General features: G+C 58.4%; 1 protein-coding gene across 9 annotated transcripts; it reads right to left on the bottom strand.

Annotated features, from left to right (window-relative positions):
- Positions 1-575: 575 nt before the first annotated feature.
- Positions 576-19,352, bottom strand: MISP (mitotic spindle positioning). Of its 9 annotated transcripts, none has more exons than XM_078361298.1 (7): positions 16,502-19,352; positions 13,871-14,043; positions 13,585-13,688; positions 7,092-8,925; positions 5,700-5,830; positions 3,154-3,192; positions 576-1,677 (listed from the first exon to the last, which is right to left on the bottom strand). In XM_078361298.1, exons 4-7 carry the CDS (start codon positions 8,866-8,868, stop codon positions 1,588-1,590), a joined length of 2,037 nt encoding a protein of 678 aa, XP_078217424.1. In that variant the 5' UTR covers positions 8,869-8,925; positions 13,585-13,688; positions 13,871-14,043; positions 16,502-19,352; the 3' UTR covers positions 576-1,587. The 9 variants fall into 9 exon arrangements, with proteins under 9 accessions (XP_078217424.1, XP_078217425.1, XP_078217423.1 ...); XM_078361299.1 differs by having other exon boundaries at positions 19,258-19,352; XM_078361297.1 differs by having other exon boundaries at positions 7,092-8,965; positions 13,871-16,540.
- Positions 19,353-19,370: the final 18 nt, after the last annotated feature.

Genomic DNA, 19,370 nt, shown 5'->3' with positions numbered 1-19,370 from the left:
GACTTCACTGTGTGCTGAGAGCTTTACATAAATTAGCTCCTCCTACGGCCTGGGGGCCTGGTCCTATCATTATTCCTGTGTCAGAGGGAAACTGAGGCACGGGGCAGTGAGAGTGGGGCACTGTGGCCCCACTCAAGGTCACATAACAGGCAGCAGAGCCAGGACGTGGGTCCAGCGCCCATGTGTCTGAGTGGTGGGATCTAGCTTCCCTGGATGTGAGCCTGGTATACATGCAGAGCCGAATTAATGACCTTCCAGCCTCTTCTGAGACCAGAGGGGTGGGGGATTCGGCAAGTGCTTCCTATGGCGGGATGGGGCCGGGGGAGCAGGGCTGGCCGGGTTGGGCCCCGGGCCCGGGGTTGCTAGACATGCCTCTCCCTGCTCAGTCTGTCAGTCACGGAACAAGCATCAGCTAAGCACCGACTGCACGCGGACGCTGGGAACCCCCATGGAAGCCTGACAGCGATGGGGGCGGGGGGGTGGCTCACGGCCTAGCAGGGCGACAATGTCACCAAGGAAATGGAACAGACAGAAAGCCCGGGGGCCTTCGACAGCACCAGGCGGGGGCCGAGGCAGGCAGCTCACTCCAGGTTTATTTTATGACGGTTTGGGGGTGTGGGAGAAAGACCCACCTCTAGCCCCTAAATTGTGCCCTTTCTCTCCCAGGTGAGGGGGACCATCCTCATGGGATCCTATTGACATTAGAGCTTGCGCCCACTAGGTGTGGCTGGGTGCACCGAGGTGAAGGGTCTGAGGGCTGCACAGGGGCCCCCAGCACTGGGAGTTTGGCCTCCTCCGTCAGACTGCATGGTTCCTGAGGGTTGGAATGGGACAGGTGTCCCCTGTCAGCCTGGGACTTCTCAGAGGGAGGAGCTGAGTGTCTCCTCCCTTGGACACGCACGCTCCTCGAGGTGCCAGCGTTTGTGTAACCCTTGACAAGTCCCTCTGCCCTCAGACTGGCGGAAACAAATCACTCCTGAAAGTGGGGCAGCGGGTCTCCCCCTTTCTAAGACGCAGAGCGTGTGGCAAAGTCTTAGAAGCGGAAAGAATCGGCAGGGGTCCTATTTCACCCCCAAAAGCATTAGACCCCAAATGCAGATGTATTTTTTTTTTCTTTTTTTTTGAGACGGAGTTTCGCTCTTGTTACCCAGGCTGGAGCGCAATGGCGCGATCTCGGCTCACCGCAGCGTCCGCCTCCGGGGTTCAGGTGATTCTCCTGCCTCAGCCTCCCGAGTAGCTGGGACTACAGGCATGCGCCACCATGCCCAGCTAATTTTTTGTGTTTTTAGTAGAGACGGGGTTTCACCATGTTGACCAGGATGGTCTCGATCTCTTGACCTCGTGATCCACCCGCCTCGGCCTCCCAAGTGCTGGGATTACAGGCGTGAGCCACCGCGCCCGGCCTTTTGCAGATGTATTTCTAAAGGAAGAACCTCCAATTCCAGATGCGTCCATGGTGGGAGCGTTGGCAGATCAGCCATGGTTCTTGGATCTAGGGCCCATTTCCTAGGGTGGGGTTTGGCAATGGTGTTGGCAGTTCCCATGAGGGTCAGGGCCGGGCAGAGGGTGGGCGCCCCATCCCGAGGCTTAGTCATCCTCCTCACTGGCGTGGATGCGTGATTCCCAGCGCTCTGCCATGGCGTTCTTGTGACGGGTCACCCGTATGGCTTCCAGGACCTGTAAAAAGGAGGCACGAAGTCCCCCCATCGGGTCGTAACCACACCCCAAAGATGTCTCCTCCAACTGCCAATTCATTAGGCCTAGAACCAGGGGTAAAGTAGGACCATCCCCTCCTCTGTTTCAGAGCCTCTACTCCTAGTAATATGACCACAGGATATGCTAACTATGCTGAGCTCCAGGGCAGGAGAAATGTCGGTATTTGGCATTTTGAATGAAGTTCAAAGAGGGGGTTAGACATGGTGGCTCATGCCTATAATCGCAGCAGTTTGGTGGGCTGAGGTGGGAGGATCCTTTGAATGCAGAAATTCAAGAGCAGCCTGGGCAACCTGGCGAGACCCTGTCTCTATGAAAAGATTAAAAACAAATAATCTCGGTGTGGTGGCACATGTTCCTGAAGGGGGAGGACTGCTTCAGCCCAGGAGGTCGAGGCTGCAGTGAGCTGGGATCACATCACAGCACTCCAGCCTGGGTGACAGAGTGAGACCCTGTCTCAAAATAAATAAGTAAATAAATAAATAAAAGTTTAAAAAGCGGAGGGCCATGCAGGTGTGCAATATACCAACTGAGTGGGCTAGGCTTATATAGTCTCAGATGCAACCCTCCCTTAAGGAAAGTGCCTTTGGCCGGGCGCGGTGGCTCACTCCTGTAACCCCAGCACTTTGGGAGGCGGAGGTGGGAGGATCACCTGAGGTCAGGAGTTCGAGACCAGCCTGGCCAATATGGCGAATCCCTGTCTCTAGTAAAAATACAAAAATTAGCTGGGCCTGGTGGTGGGCACCTGTAATCCCAGCTGCTTGGGAGGCTGAGGCAGGAGAATTGCCTGAACCTGGGGGGCAGAGGTTGCGTTGAGATGAGGTCACGGCACTGCGCTCTAGCCGGGGTGACAGATGAGACTCTGAACTCCTGACCATTAAAAAAAAAAAAAATAGAAAGCCGGGCGCGGTGGCTCACGCCTGTAATCCCAGCGCTTTGGGAGGCCGAGGCGGGTGGATCACGAGGTCAAGAGATCGAGACCATCCTGATCAACATGGTGAAACCCCGTCTCTACTAAATATACAAAAATTAGCTGGGCATGGTGGCGCCTGCCTGTAATCCCAGCTACTCGGGAGACTGAGGCAGGAGAATCGCCTGAACCCAGGAGGCGGAGGTTGCGGTGAGCCGGGATCGCGCCATTGCACTCCAGCCTGGGTAACAAGAGCGAAACTCCGTCTCAAAAAAAAAAGAAAGTGCCTTTGTTTGAGGTCTAACCTCACAAACCTTCATCACTTGGTGGAGAGGTGGCACGTGGACCTTTTCTCCTAACCCACGTCCATGGCAGACATCACAAGCAGATCACAGCAAAATCCACCTCGGGCAGACACTAGCAGTTGAGAAGACACCCAATAGGATCCCCACACCTGGAGGAAGGGGCGTCCATTGGCCCCTGTGTGCAGGGGCACAGATGTTGAGTCTTTATGCCAGTAGCACACTCACCTCTGAGTTGACACGGTCCGAGGGGTCGATGCCAGCATACTGCAGGAGAAGGAACACGAGTCAGCCCCAGCCTTTCTGCCCTGCCTGGTGCAGAGTCCACCCGTAGCTCCCACACAGCCCTCTCTGCCACCTTCTGGGGAAGAATGGAAGGCATCCCCTGCCCTCGGTGTTCCCAACACATTTCCCATGATCACCCAGACTCACAGCCATCCGCCTGACTCTTCCTCATGCTGTTCCCCCCAGTGCAGCCTCTGTCCAACATTCATGATTTTTAAATTTTATTATTTATTTATTATTATTTTTGAGACGGAGTTTCGCTCTTGTTACCCAGGCTGGAGTGCAATGGCGCCATTTCGGCTCACCGCAACCTCCGCCTCCTGGGTTCAGGCAATTCTCCTGCCTCAGCCTCCCGAGTAGCTGGGATTACAGGCGCACACCACCGTGCCCAGCTCATTTTTTGTATCTTTAGTAGAGACGGGGTTTCACCATGTTGACCAGGATGGTCTCGATCTCTTGACCTCGTGATCCACCCGCGTCGGCCTCCCAAAGTGCTGGGATTACAGGTGTGAGCCACCGTGCCCAGCCAGAGTTTTTCTTTTTTTTTTAAAGATGGGGTTTCACCATGATGGCCAGACTGGTCTTGAACTCCTGACCTCAGGTGATCCACCCACTTCGGCCTCCCAAAGTGTTAGGATTACAGGCGTGAGCCACCGCACCCGGCCCACCTCAGGGGTTTAAGTGATTCTCCTGCCTCAGCCTCCCAAGTAGCTGGGATTACAGGCACCCACTACCACGCCCAGCTAATTTTGTATTTTTAGCAGAGACAGGGTTTCTCCATGTTGGCCAGGCTGGTCTTGAACTCCGACCTCAGGTGATCCACCCACCTCGGCCTCCCAAAGTGCTGGGATTACAGGCGTGAGCCACCGCGCCCGGCCTTATTTATTGATTGATTTATTTAGAGTTTGAGTCTTTGAGTCTTGCTCTGCCACCCAGGCTGGAGTGCAGTGGCGTGATCTTGGCTCACGGCAGCCTCCACCTCCCAGGTCAAGCAGTTCTCCCGCCTCAGCCTCCCAAGCAGCTGGGATTCCAGGCGCCCGCCACCACACCCAGCTAATTTCTGTATCTTTAGTAGAGATGGGGTGTCACCACGTTGGCCAGGGTGGTCTCAAACTCCTGACCTCAAATGATCTGCCCGCTTCGGTCTCCCAAAGTGCTGGGACGCCAGGCTCGTGATGACTGTTTCAGTCCATCATAACCCACACAGGCAGCTTTCACGGTGGCCAGGCCTTGGCACCAGCGCTTGACCCACGTGATCCCACTGCATCCCACTGTGGAGTCTCGGGGGGGTCTCATTTTACAGAGGGGGAGACCCAGGACCAGAGAGGGACTGCGGCTTGCCCGAGGTCCCCCGGCCAGCGGGTGGCAGGGTCAAGGCGGGAACTGGGCCAGTGGGCTCCAGGCTGCGCCCTGAACCACGGGGTCATGCTGTGAACATCAGGAGAGTGAGGTTGGGGTTTGTGTTCTTCTCAGCAGTGTCCCTGAAGTCCTACCCAGGGAAAAGAGTGACCCCCTCAATTACCATTAACACATAATATTCCGGCCAGTCGTGGAGGCTCACGCCTGTAATCCCAGCAGTTTGGGAGGCTGAGGTGGGCAGATCACTTGAAGTCAGGAGTTCAAGACCAGCCTGGCCAAAGTGGTAAAATCCTGTCTCTACTTAAAAATTAAAAAAAAAAAAAAAAAAAAAGAGCCAGGCATGGTGACAGGTGCCTGTAGTCCCAGCTACTTGGGAGGCTGAGGCAGGAGAATCACTTGAACCCAGAGGCAGAGGTTGCAGTGAGCCAGGATTGCGCCACTGCACTCTAGCCTATATGACAGAGCGAGACTCCGTCTCAAAAAAAAAATGGCTGGGCATGGTGGCTCACTCCTGTGATCTCAGCACTTTGAGAGGCTGAGGTGGGTGGATCTCGAGGTCAGGAGTTCGAGACCACGCTGGCCTGACTAACATGGTGAAAACCCGTCTCTACTCAAAAATACAAAAACGAGCCAGGAGTGGTGATGCGCAGCTGTAATCCCAGCTCCTCTGGAGGCTGAGGCAGGAGAATCACTTGAACCCGGGAGGCGGAGGTTGCGGTGAGCCGAGTACGTGCCATCGCACTCCAGCCTGGGTGACAGAGTGAGACTCCGTCTCAGAATAAATAAAAGAAAATAATAAAATAATGGTGGCATAAATGACGATAAATCGCCACTGCCCTCTTCCTCCAAGCGGAATTGGTCCTTCGGTCTTTCATCATGGAGATGACCTCCCGAGCGGGACAAAGACCCCACCTCTGTGGCCTCTCCGAGCAGAAGTGCACAGATAAGAGGACACCAGCTTATCATCCTTTACCTGACATCTTTGGGAGACTGAGGCACAGCCAGCAGCGGGCAGTGAGGGAAGCGGTGCTTGAGCCCCGGTCAGGCTTGAGTCCCGCTCGAACCTCCCGGGGCCCTCAGGGGCCGTGTGACCTCAGCCTGGTCTCTGCAGACACGGGCTCCAGACTCACCCACTGCTCCTTCCTTCTCTGCCCGGGAGGAGCATTGTCCCCTGGATCTTTTGCCGTCCACGCCAGAGTTGAGTGCAGGTGGGTGGGGGTGAAGAGGGGGGACTCAGACACTGAGTAACTCCCTGTGATGCCTGGGTGGGGAGCAGGGAGGGCAGAACATTAGAACGTTTGTCAGACCTCAGCTTGGAGACGGGGTCTCTAACCAACAGCCGTAAGGGGGACAGACAGAGCAGACAAGGAGTTGGGAAACTGACAGACAGACGGACCAAAGTCGCCGGTCGGGAGGACTCGGATGGACGGATGGGCCGACGCACAAGGTGGAAAACGTTAAGAGCGACACAAGAAATATTTCTTGTCTTTTTTTTTTTTTTTTGAGACGGAGTTTCGCTCTTGTTACCCAGGCTGGAGTGCAATGGCGCGATCTCGGCTCACCGCAACCTCCGCCTCCTGGGTTCAGGCAATTCTCCTGCCTCAGCCTCCCGAGTAGCTGGGATTACAGGCACGCGCCACCATGCCCAGCTAATTTTTGTATTTTTAGTAGAGATGGAGTTTCACCATGTTGACCAGGATGGTCTCGATCTCTTGACCTCGGAATCCACCTGCCTCGGCCTCCCAAAGTACTGGGATGACAGGCTTGAGCCACTGCGCCTGGCCTATTTTTTTTTTTTTTAAGACAGGATTTCACCATGTTGATTAGGCTGGTCTTGAACTCCTGACCTCAGGAGATCCGCCTGCCGTGGCCTCCAAAGTGCTTGGATTACAGGCGTGAGCCACCACACCTGGCCGAAATATTTCCTATTGACAAAGGTGCAATCATCCAAGTGGATGAACATATATCAACAGGCTGGGCGTGGTGGCTCACACCTGTAATCCCAGCACTTTGGGAGGCCGAGGCGGGTGGATCACGAGGTCAACAGATCGAGACCATCCCGGTCAACAAGGTGAAACCCGGTCTCTACTAAAAATACAAAAAATTAGCTGGGTGTGGTGGCGCGTGCCTGTAATCCCAGCTATTCGGGAGGCTGAGGCAGGAGAATTGCCTGAACCCAGGAGGCGGAGGTTGCGGTGAGCCGAGATCTCACCATTGCACTGCAGCCTGGGTAACAAGAGTGAAACTCCGTCTCAAAAAAAAAAAAATTATGCACCTAACAACAGGCATCCAAATCCATAAAGCAAAAGTCCTAAGACAAAGTTGACACTTCTCTCCAAAATCTACATTTTTCGTAGACAGGCAGACAAACCAGCAGACTCAGGGGGAGGAACACAGTCAGGAGACAATGTCTCCCCAGCCCCACCCCTTCCCGACATCCTCAAACGCCACCTCCCCACCCTCCCCTGCTCCAACCTCTGAGACCCTGAGCCAAGCAGCCACTCGCTGGAGCCCCTTCTCACCGGACGCCCGGGAGGAACTCCTGGAGTCCTGGTCGCGGCTTTCGTCAGGCGTCGGGGCGAAGACCTCCGGGAAGAGGGCATTCCTCCGCTCCTCTGCCACCTCTCGTTCCCGGCGCAGGACGCTCTCCATCTCCCTCTCCAGCAGCTCGGACGACTGGGACCTCTGAAGCCTCAGCGCCGGGGCCCCGGCCACCTCCCAGCCCCAGACGGGAGGGACTTGGGCCTGCTGGGGCACGTCTTGGATCCTGAACAGCAGAGGGCGTATAATGGGGTAGTCCCACCGCAGGACACCCCCGTCTGCTCGCAGGGGTCCCTGAGGGGACTTCAAGTGCTCTTGCTTTGTGGTCAGGGGTCTTCCAGAGGATTCTGAGAGATGCCTTGGGGACATCGTGGCCTTTGGTGTCGGCGAAGCCTTGGCCTCAGTGGTGGAGAGCCTGCTGGGCTTGCCGGATGCGCCAAAGGCTGAGAATTCTAACCGGGGGGTCCCGGGGCTCAGGTACGGCTGGTAGGCATCAGGCGGGATGCGGTTCACCTTCCTCACTTCTGGAGCTGGGTCAGCCGCACGGGCATCTGGGGCCGGGCTGAGGACGGAGTCCGAGCTGAGAGCTCTCCGGAGACCAGGCTGGGCATCCTCCGAGGCCCGGTCACGTGCGGACGCCCGGCCCAGCTGCAGGCCCTCCCGCCGGTGGTCTTTCTCGCGCTGCGTCTCCTGTACCATGTCCCGCTGCACGTACAGGGACGGGTGCCCTCTGTCCCGCCGTGGGACTGTGGTCGGGCTCGCCTTGGTCAGCAGCGGCCGGGTGGGGATTTCCACCAGCTCCTGGTGGTCGGCTGCCGGCCGAAGCCCCCTCTGCTCTCGCAGGTCCGCCTCACGCTCCTGAGCCAGTCGGATCTCCCGCTCGATGGGGGTCTCCCTGGGGGTCTCCGGGGACTCCACCGGGGCCGGGGAGCCAGGGTCATCCACAACTTGGACACTGGCCCAGGTGGGCACACCTTGCATCCTCTTCTCTTCCCTGACCACCCTCTTCACCTGGGGCTTGATGGGGACTACATGCCCGTTGGCCAGGTGGGGCTTGGTGAGGGCCCTGGGGACCTGACTGACCTCTCGGGCTGTGCCTGCGGGCGCCCCCCTGGCTGGGGAGCTATGAGGGACCTCCTTGTTCACCTGCTCCAGACTCAGGAACTGCTGTCTCGCTGCCAGGAAGTCAATCTGCTCCGTGTCAACCACGTTGTCCTCCAGGGGCGTGGACCCAGGTGGGCCGGGGATCCTGGGGTCTCCGTGGGCAGAGGTACCCTGGAGCGTGGCCACGGTGCCGCTCTTCCTGACTGCCTGGCCCTGGATGACGGCCCAGCGCTCCCGCTCCAGGTCCCACGGCCTCCTGGGGATGGCATCCCCGGCTCCCAGGTGGAAAGCCTTCACCTCCTCGTCCTCCCCATCCTCCAGGTGGAGGGCCCGGGCTGGGCGTCCCTGGTGGGCCTCCCCGGTGCCCAGGTAGTAAACCTTCAAATCCTCGTCCTCCCCGTTCTCTGGGTGGAGTCCCCGTGGGGACCGCCAGCCAGGGTGGGCATGCTTGCTGTCGAACACCCGCCTCGCCACGCCCGGCTGGGCCTTGTGGTCAGTGGGCCACGCCTGTGGCTCGTCCTGGTCCCAGCCACTGGCCTCGGGGCCGGAGCGCACCAGATGGTACGTGTAGCTGGTGTCTCCATCCAGCACCAGGCCAGTGGCGCGGTGTGCCTGCGGGATGCCCAGGATGGGGTATCTGGTCACGCGGTCCATCTCCTCCGGGGTCTTGGCCTTGACCTTCCTAGCGTGTGCTGGAGACCTCCGGGCTTACTGAGGGAGGAGAAGGAAATGATGGCCGTCAGGTCAACACCTAAGGAGAGGAACAGTTTCCAGTTCAAGCAATTCTCCTGCCTCGGCCTCCTGAGTAGCTGGGACTACGGGCATGCGCCACCGTGCCCAGGTAATTTTTGTATTTTGAGTAAAGACGGGGTTTCACCATGTTGGCCACGCTGGTCTTGAACTCCCGACCTCAGGTGGTCCGCCTGCCTTGGCCTCCAAAGTGCTTGGAATACAGGCGTGAGCCACCACGCCCGGCCGGTCTTTACAATTAACTCAGAAGATTAGACCCTCATTTGCCTGGTTTTGAGGCCGATGGGGTGAGGCAGTGAATTGCTGGGCGCCGTAAGTGCCCCAGTGGGTACACGTTGCTTGAGAGCAACCCCAGCCGCAGCAAAGCATCCTGAAAACTTCTAAGCTCCTTGATCCAACCGTACCTGAATCTCTGTTATTAATCCAACACCTTGCGCTACACGTACCTAACATTTGCAGCCCGATAAAATCAGGGTGCCCTGCCCACCTTATCTCCCAGACTCCCACCCCTGCCATGTGGAGCCCAGCTCTATGTCCAGCTCAGCCTCAATTTGTATTTATTTATTTATTTACTGAGACGGAGTTTCACTCTTGTTGCCCAGGCTGGAGTGCAATGGTGCCATCTCGGCTCACCGCAACCTCTGCCTCCTGGGTTCAAGTGATTCTCCTTCCTTAGCCTCCCAAGTAGCTGGGATTACAGGCATCTGCTACCATGCCCAGCTAATTTTGTGCTTTTAGTAGAGACAGGGTTTTACCATGTTGGCCAGGCTGGTCTTGAACTCCCAACCTCAGGTGATCCACCTGCCTCAGCCTCCCAAAGTGCTGGGATTACAGGTGTGAGCCACCAGGCCCGGCCGATTTTGATTTTTAGTTATTTTTGAGACAGCTCACCCCAACCTTCACCTCCCAGGTTCAAACGATTCTCCTGCCTTGGCCACCTGAGTAGCTGGGACTACAGGCGTGTGCCACTGTGCCCAGGTAATTTTTGTATTTTCAGTAGAGACGGGATTTCACCATATTGGCCAGGCTGGCCTAGAACTCCTGATCTCAGGTGATCCTCCCGCCTCGGCCTCCCAAAGTGCTGGGATTACATCTGTGAGCCACCGCGCCCGGCCTCAGCCTTGGTCTTTGAAGCCTCCCTGGGCCCGCGACATATTTACCTGTGTCTCCTGGGCACAGACCCTTTCAACCCTGAACTCACTCTGAGACTCCTGGTGAGGGAGTTTTTCACCCCTTGCTGAGGGATGTCAAATGGAGAAACTGAGGCCCAGAGAGGTGAGGGATTGACAGTAACTCCAGTTTCCCGGCTCCCACATCCTGGTTCTCCACCCTGCCCTGCCCAGCTGGACACCTTGTCCCATCTCCCATCTGAGACAACGCCCTTGCCCGGGCCTTGTCGCCATAAAGTGAGGATGGGCAAAGGAATGCCTTGGACCTTGTCCCGCTGGGCCAGGTGGTGTGGGTAACACCCCCCATGGGCACCGAGGAAGGAGAACTGTCCAGATCCGAGGCACAACTACTGCCTGAAGAATATCTTAGTTACGGTGTTGTTACTCAGCTATTTCCCTTATAGAATCCTTTACATATAATCATATATTAGTTTAAAGAATGAGTGCCTCAAGTATACCTTACTGCTTACATACATCTACCTTATATAATCAGTACTTACATTTGCAAGCTTAGTTCTTTTCTTTTTTTTTTTTTTTTTTGAGACGGAGTTTTGCTCTTGTTACCCAGGCTGGCGTGCAATGGCGCGATCTCGGCTCACCGCAACCTCCGCCTCCTGGGTTCAGGCAATTCTCCTGCCTCAGCCTCCCGAGTAGCTGGGATTACAGGCACGCGCCACCGTGCCCAGCTGATTTTTGTATTTTTAGTAGAGATGGGGTTTCACCATATTGACCAGGATGGTCTCGATCTCCTGACCTCGTGATCCACCCGCCTCGGCCTCCCAAAGTGCTGGGATTACAGGCGTGAGCCACCGCGCCCGGCCCTGCATGCTTAGTTCTATATAATATCATACAGGTATCGTGGTCGGAGCTGTACCGACACATTCAGTGCTGATTTACAGAATCCTTCCATAGAACCATATAGTAGTTTGTAGTAGGAGGAAGGCCCGGAGCAGTCACAGAACAGAAGCAGCACGTGGGAAAACAGCCAGACCAGGACGAGAACCAGAGACCCCGGCGGTGGCGCCCCTGCCTGAAAGGGCACACGCTGTGTGGCGGGTCTGGAGCAGGAGCCTCCCCTCCTGATAGAGGAGCTGTAGCACCTGCATCCAGTTCCCGTGGATAGTCAGCCTCAGGCCTGAGATCCTGGAAGTAACCGAGGGAGAAGAACCCTCTGGTGTGACCAGTCACGGCGGCTGTTCACCCTGTCAGCCTTTTCTCTCTTCTGTGCTGGCTCAAATCATCCTCCCATAAATATTCTAAGAGAAGAGCACACATCTGTCAGCTCCCAGTGCACTGGCTTACGGTATCCTTCCATTAGACACCTGCTGCACACAGCCCACCTTGCCTCGGTGACCTAATGGGGGTGGTGGACCCCTTTTCTGTACACGACCCTCTACTACTGCGCACGGCACGGCCCCCTACTGCGCATGGCACACCTCTCTGCCCAGGTGACCTAATAGGGTGGCCCCCTCGCTTGTGACTCACATGATTATACGCCCTATTACTAAGCCTGTAGACGATGGCCTCACTCACGACCCTGCCCCCTGCTTGTACCTAATAAATACAGAGGCTTCTGGGCGTTTGGGGTACCCCCCCCGCTGATCTCCGCTCACAGGTGGTGTGGCCCCCGGAGTCCAGCTGCTCTTCTCCAGTTCTTCAGTGTCCTGTCTCTTTACCTCTTGGATCCTGCACCCCAGCACAGCATAAGGGACATCCCACGACCCTGTGGCCCTACAGCCCTGCAAGGTGGGGCCGTGGGGCCTGTGAGTGACACCCTGACCCAGTGCCCCCAGGTTCTTGGCCCTCTCCCGAGGGTCCAAGCGGCTGTTGAGTCAGTTCCGAAGGTCGCACACACCTGCTCCCACGCTTCTGTGGCTCCTGGCATCTCCAGGGCACAGTTCTCACACCCTGTTCCTTGGTGCAAGGGCACCATCTAGGTTTAGCACAAAATCCGAAATTCTGTGGGAACCTCCACCCCAAACCAGACCCTCCTCTTCTGGCCCAAACCAGACCCTCTTCCTGCACCCTAAACCTCACCCTCCTCTTCTGCCCCAAACCAGACCCTCTTCCTGCACCCCAAACCTCACCCTCCTCTACCTGCAGCTCTCTTTGCCTCCAGGCCGCCTTTCTCTTCTTCTGCACAGCTTCTTCTGCTGAAGCCCACAGGACACCTCCTCCAGGAAGCAACCCAGATTGCACTTTCCCCAGAACCCATCATCTGAGTGACTCCTTTGTGTCAGGCCTTGTACTGAGCCCCATCTTAGGCATCATCTTTTTTTTCTTTTTTTTGAGACAGAGTCTCACTGTGATGCCCAGGCTGGATGCAAGGGCACAGTTTTGGCTCACTGCAACCTCCATCTTCATGGGTTTGAGTGATTCTCCTGCCTCAGCCTCCTGAGTAACTGGGACTACAGACGCATGCCCCCATTCCCAGCTAATTTTTGTATTTTTTTTTGAGCTGGTCTCACTGTGTTGCCCAGGCTGGATGCAGTGGTGTGATCTCGGCTCACCACAAGCTCCGCCTCCCAGGCACAAGCAATTGTCCTGCCTCAGCCTCCCGAGTAGCTGGGACTACAGGCACCTGCCACCATGTGCCCAGCTAATTTTTGTATTTTTAGTAGAGATGGGGTTTTCACCATCTTGGCCAGGCGGGTCTCGAACTCCTGACCTCATGATCTGCCAGCCTTGGCCTCCCAAAGTGCTGGGATTACAGGCGTGAGCCACCGCGCCCGGCCGACTTTCGCTCTTGTTGCCCAGGCTGGAGGGCAATGGTGCGATCTTGACTCACTGCAACCTCCACCTCCCAGGTTCAAGTGATTCTCCTGCCTCAGCCTCCCAAGTAGCTGGGGTTACAAGCATGCGCCACTGTGCCCGGCTATTTTTGTATTTTTAGTAGAGATTGGGTTTCTCCATGTTGATCAGGCTGGTCTTGAACTCCCGACCTCAGGTGATCCACCCGCCTTGGCCTCCCAAAGTGCCGGGATTACTGGTGTGAGCCACCACACCCAACCCCTCAGTCCTTCTAGAAAGAAAACCACCGCCCCTCCCTGAACTGGAAAGTGGCTTCAGCACCGTGAAGGGGAGAGACTGTGGGGAGGGAGGTTGAAATGAACACACACCATGTGTCACGACATCTTCTGTGCGTATCAAATGTCAGAAACGAAAATAGGGAGAACACTGAAGACCAGGCAGGACTGGCAAATAAATCCCACACAGACAGAGCTGAGCTTTCGTCCCAAAGCGCGACGCACAGATAGCGGGGGACCCGAGACCTCCTCCTCCATGGACCCACCTGCACAGCTCACCGAAAGTCTTCCCTTCCCCCACCCAAAACCCTCAGCCCAGGCCTCGCTCTCTCCCGCTGTGGCCACAGGTCCACACCCTTCCTGCGGCCCAGAGCCTGGTATACCGCAGGTGCCTAATAAATGCTGGCTGAGCAAACCCCACTCACCCCAGCTGCTCAGACCCGGGGGTCGGGTTCCTCGTGCTGGAATGCAGACTGGCCCCGTGGTGCCTTCTGGCCCTGAAGGGCTGGGCGGGTCCACACCCTGCACCCTGGCGGGTACAGGAGTGTTTGCCGAGTGAGTGGACAGCGGTTTACACAGCGGGATTTATAACCCACATCAGACGTCACCTCTGGGAGAAACAGAGCCATCCACCCCGTCTCGAGTAGGCGGCGGGTCTCCCAGGGGTGCGGTGGGGACGAGGGTACCGTATCCTCCCGTGATCATTCCTACCTGGTGACTCACTGAAGCCAGGTGGGGCCCGGAGCCTGGCTCTTGGGTTCAGGGCCACTGGGTCCACTCCCCTGCTGTCCTGGGCCTCCGTGCCCTGCCCCCGGAGGGTGGGCAGAGCCTGCAGATTCGGCTACCACACCCGAGGGGCTGAGATGCGATTGGGCACCCTGCGCCTGGTATACAGTGGGTGCTCAATAAATGCTCTCTTGGTGGTTGTGCTGGTTGCTGATATTACAACTTTTTTTTTTTTTTTTTTGGAGACGGAGTCTCGCTCTGTGGCCAGGCTGGAGTGCAGTGTCGTGATCTCAGCTCAATGCAACCTCCACCTCCAGGGTTCAAGCGATTCTCCCGCCTCAGCCTCCTGAGTGGCTGGGACTACAGGGGTCCGCCAACACGCCCGGCTAATTTTTGTGTTTTTAGTAGAAACGGGGTGTCACCAAGTTGGCCAGGATGGTCTCAATCTCTTGACCTCGTGATCCGCCTGCCTCGGCCTCCCAGAGTGCTGGGATGACAGGAGTGAGCCACCGCGCCCGGCAGCTGATATTTGTATAGAGTCCCAGTAACTCGGGAGGCTGAGGCAGGAGAGTCACTTGAACCCGGGAGGTGGAGGTTGCAGTGAGCCAAGATGGCACCACTACCCTCCACCGAGGATCTCAGGATCTCATGGCAGGCATTCTCCGCTGCGAAGCCCATGGGGAGCGATGCTGGCCCTCATGGGAAAAGCCCCAGGGAGGAAGATGGCCCCTTCAAGGCCCCTCGGTGGTGGGGAACTTCCCCCTTCAAGGCCCCTCCGTGGTGAGGGCCTCCCCCCTGCAAGGCCCCTCGGTGGTGAGGGCCTCCCCCCTCCAAGGCCCCTCGGTGGTGGGGACCTCCCCCCTGCAAGGCCCCTCGGTGGTGGGGACCTTCCCCCTTCAAGGCCCCTCCGTGGTGAGGGCCTCCCCCCTGCAAGGCCCCTCGGTGGTGAGGGCCTCCCCCCTCCAAGGCCCCTCGGTGGTGGGGACCTCCCCCCTGCAAGGCCCCTCGGTGGTGGGGACCTTCCCCCTTCAAGGCCCCTCCGTGGTGAGGGCCTCCCCCCTGCAAGGCCCCTCGGTGGTGAGGGCCTCCCCCCTCCAAGGCCCCTCGGTGGTGGGGACCTCCCCCCTGCAAGGCCCCTCGGTGGTGGGGACCTTCCCCCTTCAAGGCCCCTCCGTGGTGAGGGCCTCCCCCCTGCAAGGCCCCTCGGTGGCGAGGGCCTCCCCCCTGCAAGGCCCCTCGGTGGTGAGGGCCTCCCCCCTCCAAGGCCCCTCGGTGGTGGGGACCTCCCCCCTGCAAGGCCCCTCGGTGGTGGGGACCTTCCCCCTTCAAGGCCCCTCCGTGGTGAGGGCCTCCCCCCTGCAAGGCCCCTCGGTGGCGAGGGCCTCCCCCCTGCAAGGCCCCTCTGTGGTGAGGGCCTCCCCCCTGCAAGGCCCCTCTGTGGTGAGGGCCTCCCCCCTGCAAGGCCCCTCCGTGGTGAGGGCCTCCCCCCTGCAAGGCCCCTCGGTAGTGGGGACCTCCCCCCTTCAAGGCCCCTCCGTGGTGAGGGCCTCCCCCCTGCAAGGCCCCTTGGTGGTGGGGACCTCGGCACCCTGTCACCCCTGCAACCTCTTGGAGCCGATTTTGTCCGGGGTTTTTGGGAGAGGGAGCTGAAACCCACAGAGATCCCGCCCGTCAGAGGCCATACAGCAATGACAGAACCAGTGTTTGAAGCTGGTTTTCAGACTTTGCTTCAAATCACCTCCTCCTACAGGAAACCCTCTGGGTTGCTCCTCCCAGCCCCACCCTGTGCCCTGTGAATGCCAGAATGAAACTGGGTTTATGGGCCCTGGGGCCCCACCCCTGCTTCCTCATCAGCCGGTTGACCTCCATCCAAGGGGCAAAGGCTCCCTGCTGGGGTCAGGCCTCGGGAGAGGAGTCACGCGGCAGGGAGGGGCCTGTTCCTCTTTCTCATCCCTCTGGGCTGCAATCATTTTTGAGTCATTTCAGCTCCTTGGGCCCCTGGGCAGAGATCCATCGGCAGACACCGGGCAAGTCGCTGCTGGCCGCCCGGGATCCCAGGCTAGAACCTCACCCCCACCCCAGGATCCAGGCCGAGCCTCCAGCCCCCGCCCTGAGGCTGCTTCCACCTGGACTCCGCCACTCCTCCTCCGAGTCCCCAAACCAGCCCCAGCCCACGGGGGGCATTTGCTCTCCAGAGCCTCCAGTCAGGGGCCTGGTGGGGTGAATAAGTATCTTTCTAGATGCCTCTGGAATTCCCCAAATCACAGAGGGGCCGCTCTGGCCTCTGGCCATGGGGGTGCCAACCCGGCCCCACCCTCAGACAGTTCTGTGATTTGGGGTTCAACACTTGTGGTGGAAACTGAAGCCCCCGCAGAGTTCAGGGACAAGGGCCTCACTCTCTCGGTGGGTCCCCTTGAGGCCCCACAGTGCATGGGGGGCAGAGGGAAAGGCACCTCAGGGAGTCCCTGAGGGGAGTGGCATGGGGCAGGGGACCTCCCTGCACCCAAGTGCTCCCAGGTAAGCAGACCCCGCCCATAGGCGACACCCCCATGCAAATGTGGACCCAACCCTACACGGGCCCCGGCCCGGCATAGCCCAGGTTGCCCCCAGCCTCACCTGCCAGCTCCTGGCCCCGAAGGCTGCGGCCTCAGCTCTGGCTCCTCGATGGGCACAGAGGCCTCTGAGCTCCGCCCCACCTGCCAGGTTGCCAGGGGACAGAGGCCCCACCCAGGGGAAGCAGGTGTGCCCCCTCCTCCCCAGCCCCACCTGGGCTCGGCTCAGGAAACAAAGTCCAGAGGAGGAGGGAGAAAGACGATACCAGGCTGGGCGAGGGTGGGCACGGTGCCCGCTGTGGGCTGCCCCTCCACTCCCAGGGCCTCCACACAGCCCCAAGGAGCCAGAACTCAGCCGAAATCACCCTCAGCGGCCTGGCTCTCCTGCCGCCTCTCAGCCCTGCTTAGAGGGGGACAATGTGTGCCCAGGGTCACATAGTAGCTCAGGGGCCACAGCGGCCTGTGTGTCCTGGGGGGTCGGAGGGGCTGAGTCCCAATCCTGTCTGTGCCTCCTGCCCCATCCCACCCCTTAGGGCAACTCCGCTAGTTGGCCCCTTTCTTGCATAGAGCAGGCTTGGGAGATTCTGGGGGTTCTCATCCCACCTGACCTCTCTGGGCCCCATTTCCTCCTCCGGGACGTGGGGGAACATCAGGCCCAAGCTCCTTCAGGGCTGCTGGGGAGAATTCCCCAGGCCCCATCCACATAAAGAACCCTACAAGGGGGGCCGGACGCGGTGGTGGCCTGTAATCCCAGCACTTTGAAATGCTGAGATGGGCAGATCACTTGGGGCCAAGAGTTTGAGACCAGCCTGGCCAACATGGTGAAATCCCATGTCTACCAAAAATATAAAAATTAGCTGGGCACGGTGGCACGCGCCTGTAATCCCAGCACTTTGGGAGGCCGAGGCGGGTGGATCACGAGGTCAACAGATCGAGACCATCCCGGTCAACATGGTGAAACCCCGTCTCTACCAAAAATACAAAAATTAGCTGGGCACGGTGGCGCGTGCCTGTAATCCCAGCTACTCGGGAGGCTGAGGCAGGAGAATTGCCTGAACCCAGGAGGCGGAGGTTGCGGTGAGCCGAGATCGCGCCATTGCACTCCAGCCTGGGTAACAAGAGCGAAACTCCATCTCAAAAAAGAAAAGAAAAGAAAAGAAAAAAAACTGCACAAGGTTAAAAGACCCAGCCCCCCTTGAAAGCTGGGGACATGGAGGTCCTCAGGCACCCATGGTCCTCCTGGATTTTTGGTCAAGGCGCAGAGGCCCTGCTGGGACCGTGGGTAGCAGCATCTGTGGAGAAGCCAGGCCACTGGCCTAGCGCCATCTATGAGGGCGAGGAACACAGCAGAGGGGGCACGGGCTTCAGTTCCCCAGGCTGGGGCTCTGTCCTGACCTACCCCTTGGCTGCTCGTGGAACCCCTCTGAACCTCAGTCTCTTCTTCCAGTAAAAAGGCTCCCAGCTCTGAATCTGGCAATCTGGCAGGGCTGCTCAGGATGGGGTTTTTTTTTTTTTTTTTTTAAGACAGAGTCTTGCTCTGTCACTCAGGCTGAAGTGCACTGGCGACATCTCAGCTCACTGCAACCTCCGCCTCCTGGGTTTAAGCGATTCTCCCGCCTCAGCCTCTCGAGTAGCTGGGACTACAGGCATTCGCCACCACGCCCGGCTAATTTTGTATTTTTAGTAGAGACGGGGTTTCTCCATGTTGCTCAGGCTGGTCTCGAACTCCTGACTTTAAGTGATCCACCCGCCTCGGCCTCCCAGGCGTGAGCCACTGTGCCGGCCAGGAGGGGGGCGTTTAAGCAAAGATCTGGATAGAGGACCCACCCTGAAGGGCAGCTTGGCACCCAACACCGCCAGGCCTGTGAAACCCAGGGTGCGCCGCCTCACGGCACCTCCCACTGCCCCCTTCACATCCCCTTCTCCCTGTCTCGTACATAAGGAAATTGAGGCGCAGAAAGCTTAAAATCCTGCCTCAGGAATGACCAGGGGTGAGGCCGGCACTGGACCCCGGGTTCCCTCGTGGATGCACTCCGCCACGCTCACCACTTTACTGGGGAAAACTGAGGGCCCAACAGGGCAGAGGCTGGATCCTCACGGGCTGGGGCCACTGTGGAGACGGGGACTCAACCGTCCTGCGCCCAGGCTGAGGCTGGCCTCCCACTCTGGGATCCCAAGGCCTATTTCATTTCACATATTTTTTGAGACAGAGTCTTGCTCTGTCGCCCAGGCTGGATTGCAGGCGCAATCTCAGCTCACTGCAGCCTCTGCCTCCCGGGTTCAAGTGATTCTCCTGCCTCAGCCTCCCGAGTAGCTGGGACTGTGGGAACGTGTCACCACGCCCGGCTAATTTTTGTATTTTTAGTAGAGACAGGGATTCCCTATTTTGGCCAGGCTGGTCTCGAACCCCTGGCCTCAGTTGATCTGCCCGCCTCGGCCTCCCAAAGTGCTGGGATTGTAGGTGTGAGCCACCGCGCCCGGCCCCGAAGGCTTATTTTACAGATGGCGGAACAGGCCCAGAGGAGGCAGTGACTTCTCCAAGACCAGAGCCCGACAGAGAGCGGGGCTGCCGGGCACCTTCCCTGGAGCAGGCGCTGGTCTCTACACACAGACCCTTCCTCCCCAGCCCCGCTGTGTATCTCCAGGGGCCAGTTTCTCTGCAGAGCTTGGGGGTGTCCAGGGGACCCTTCTGTTATCACCCAGGGGCTGTGAGCCCAGCAAAGTGAGGAACCAAAGGGCAGGGTGGGGTGAGTGCAGAACCCAGAGGCCCCCCAGGAAGCCAGGCCTGCCCCCGACAGCAGCCCCTTACCCAGGCCTTACCTGCACAACTGGATTCCGCCAGTTCCTCCCACCACCCACGGCACCCAGGGTGAGCCTAGCAGGTGAACAGGCGCAGGCGGGCGAAGCCAGCTCTCCTGAACTGCGCTCAGCCT

This window comes from Callithrix jacchus, chromosome 22 (assembly GCF_049354715.1).
Source record: "Callithrix jacchus isolate 240 chromosome 22, calJac240_pri, whole genome shotgun sequence".
Lineage (NCBI taxonomy): Eukaryota > Metazoa > Chordata > Mammalia > Primates > Cebidae > Callithrix > Callithrix jacchus.
The sequence above is the reverse complement of the archived record's forward strand: the minus strand, read 5'-3'. Positions and strand labels throughout refer to the sequence as shown.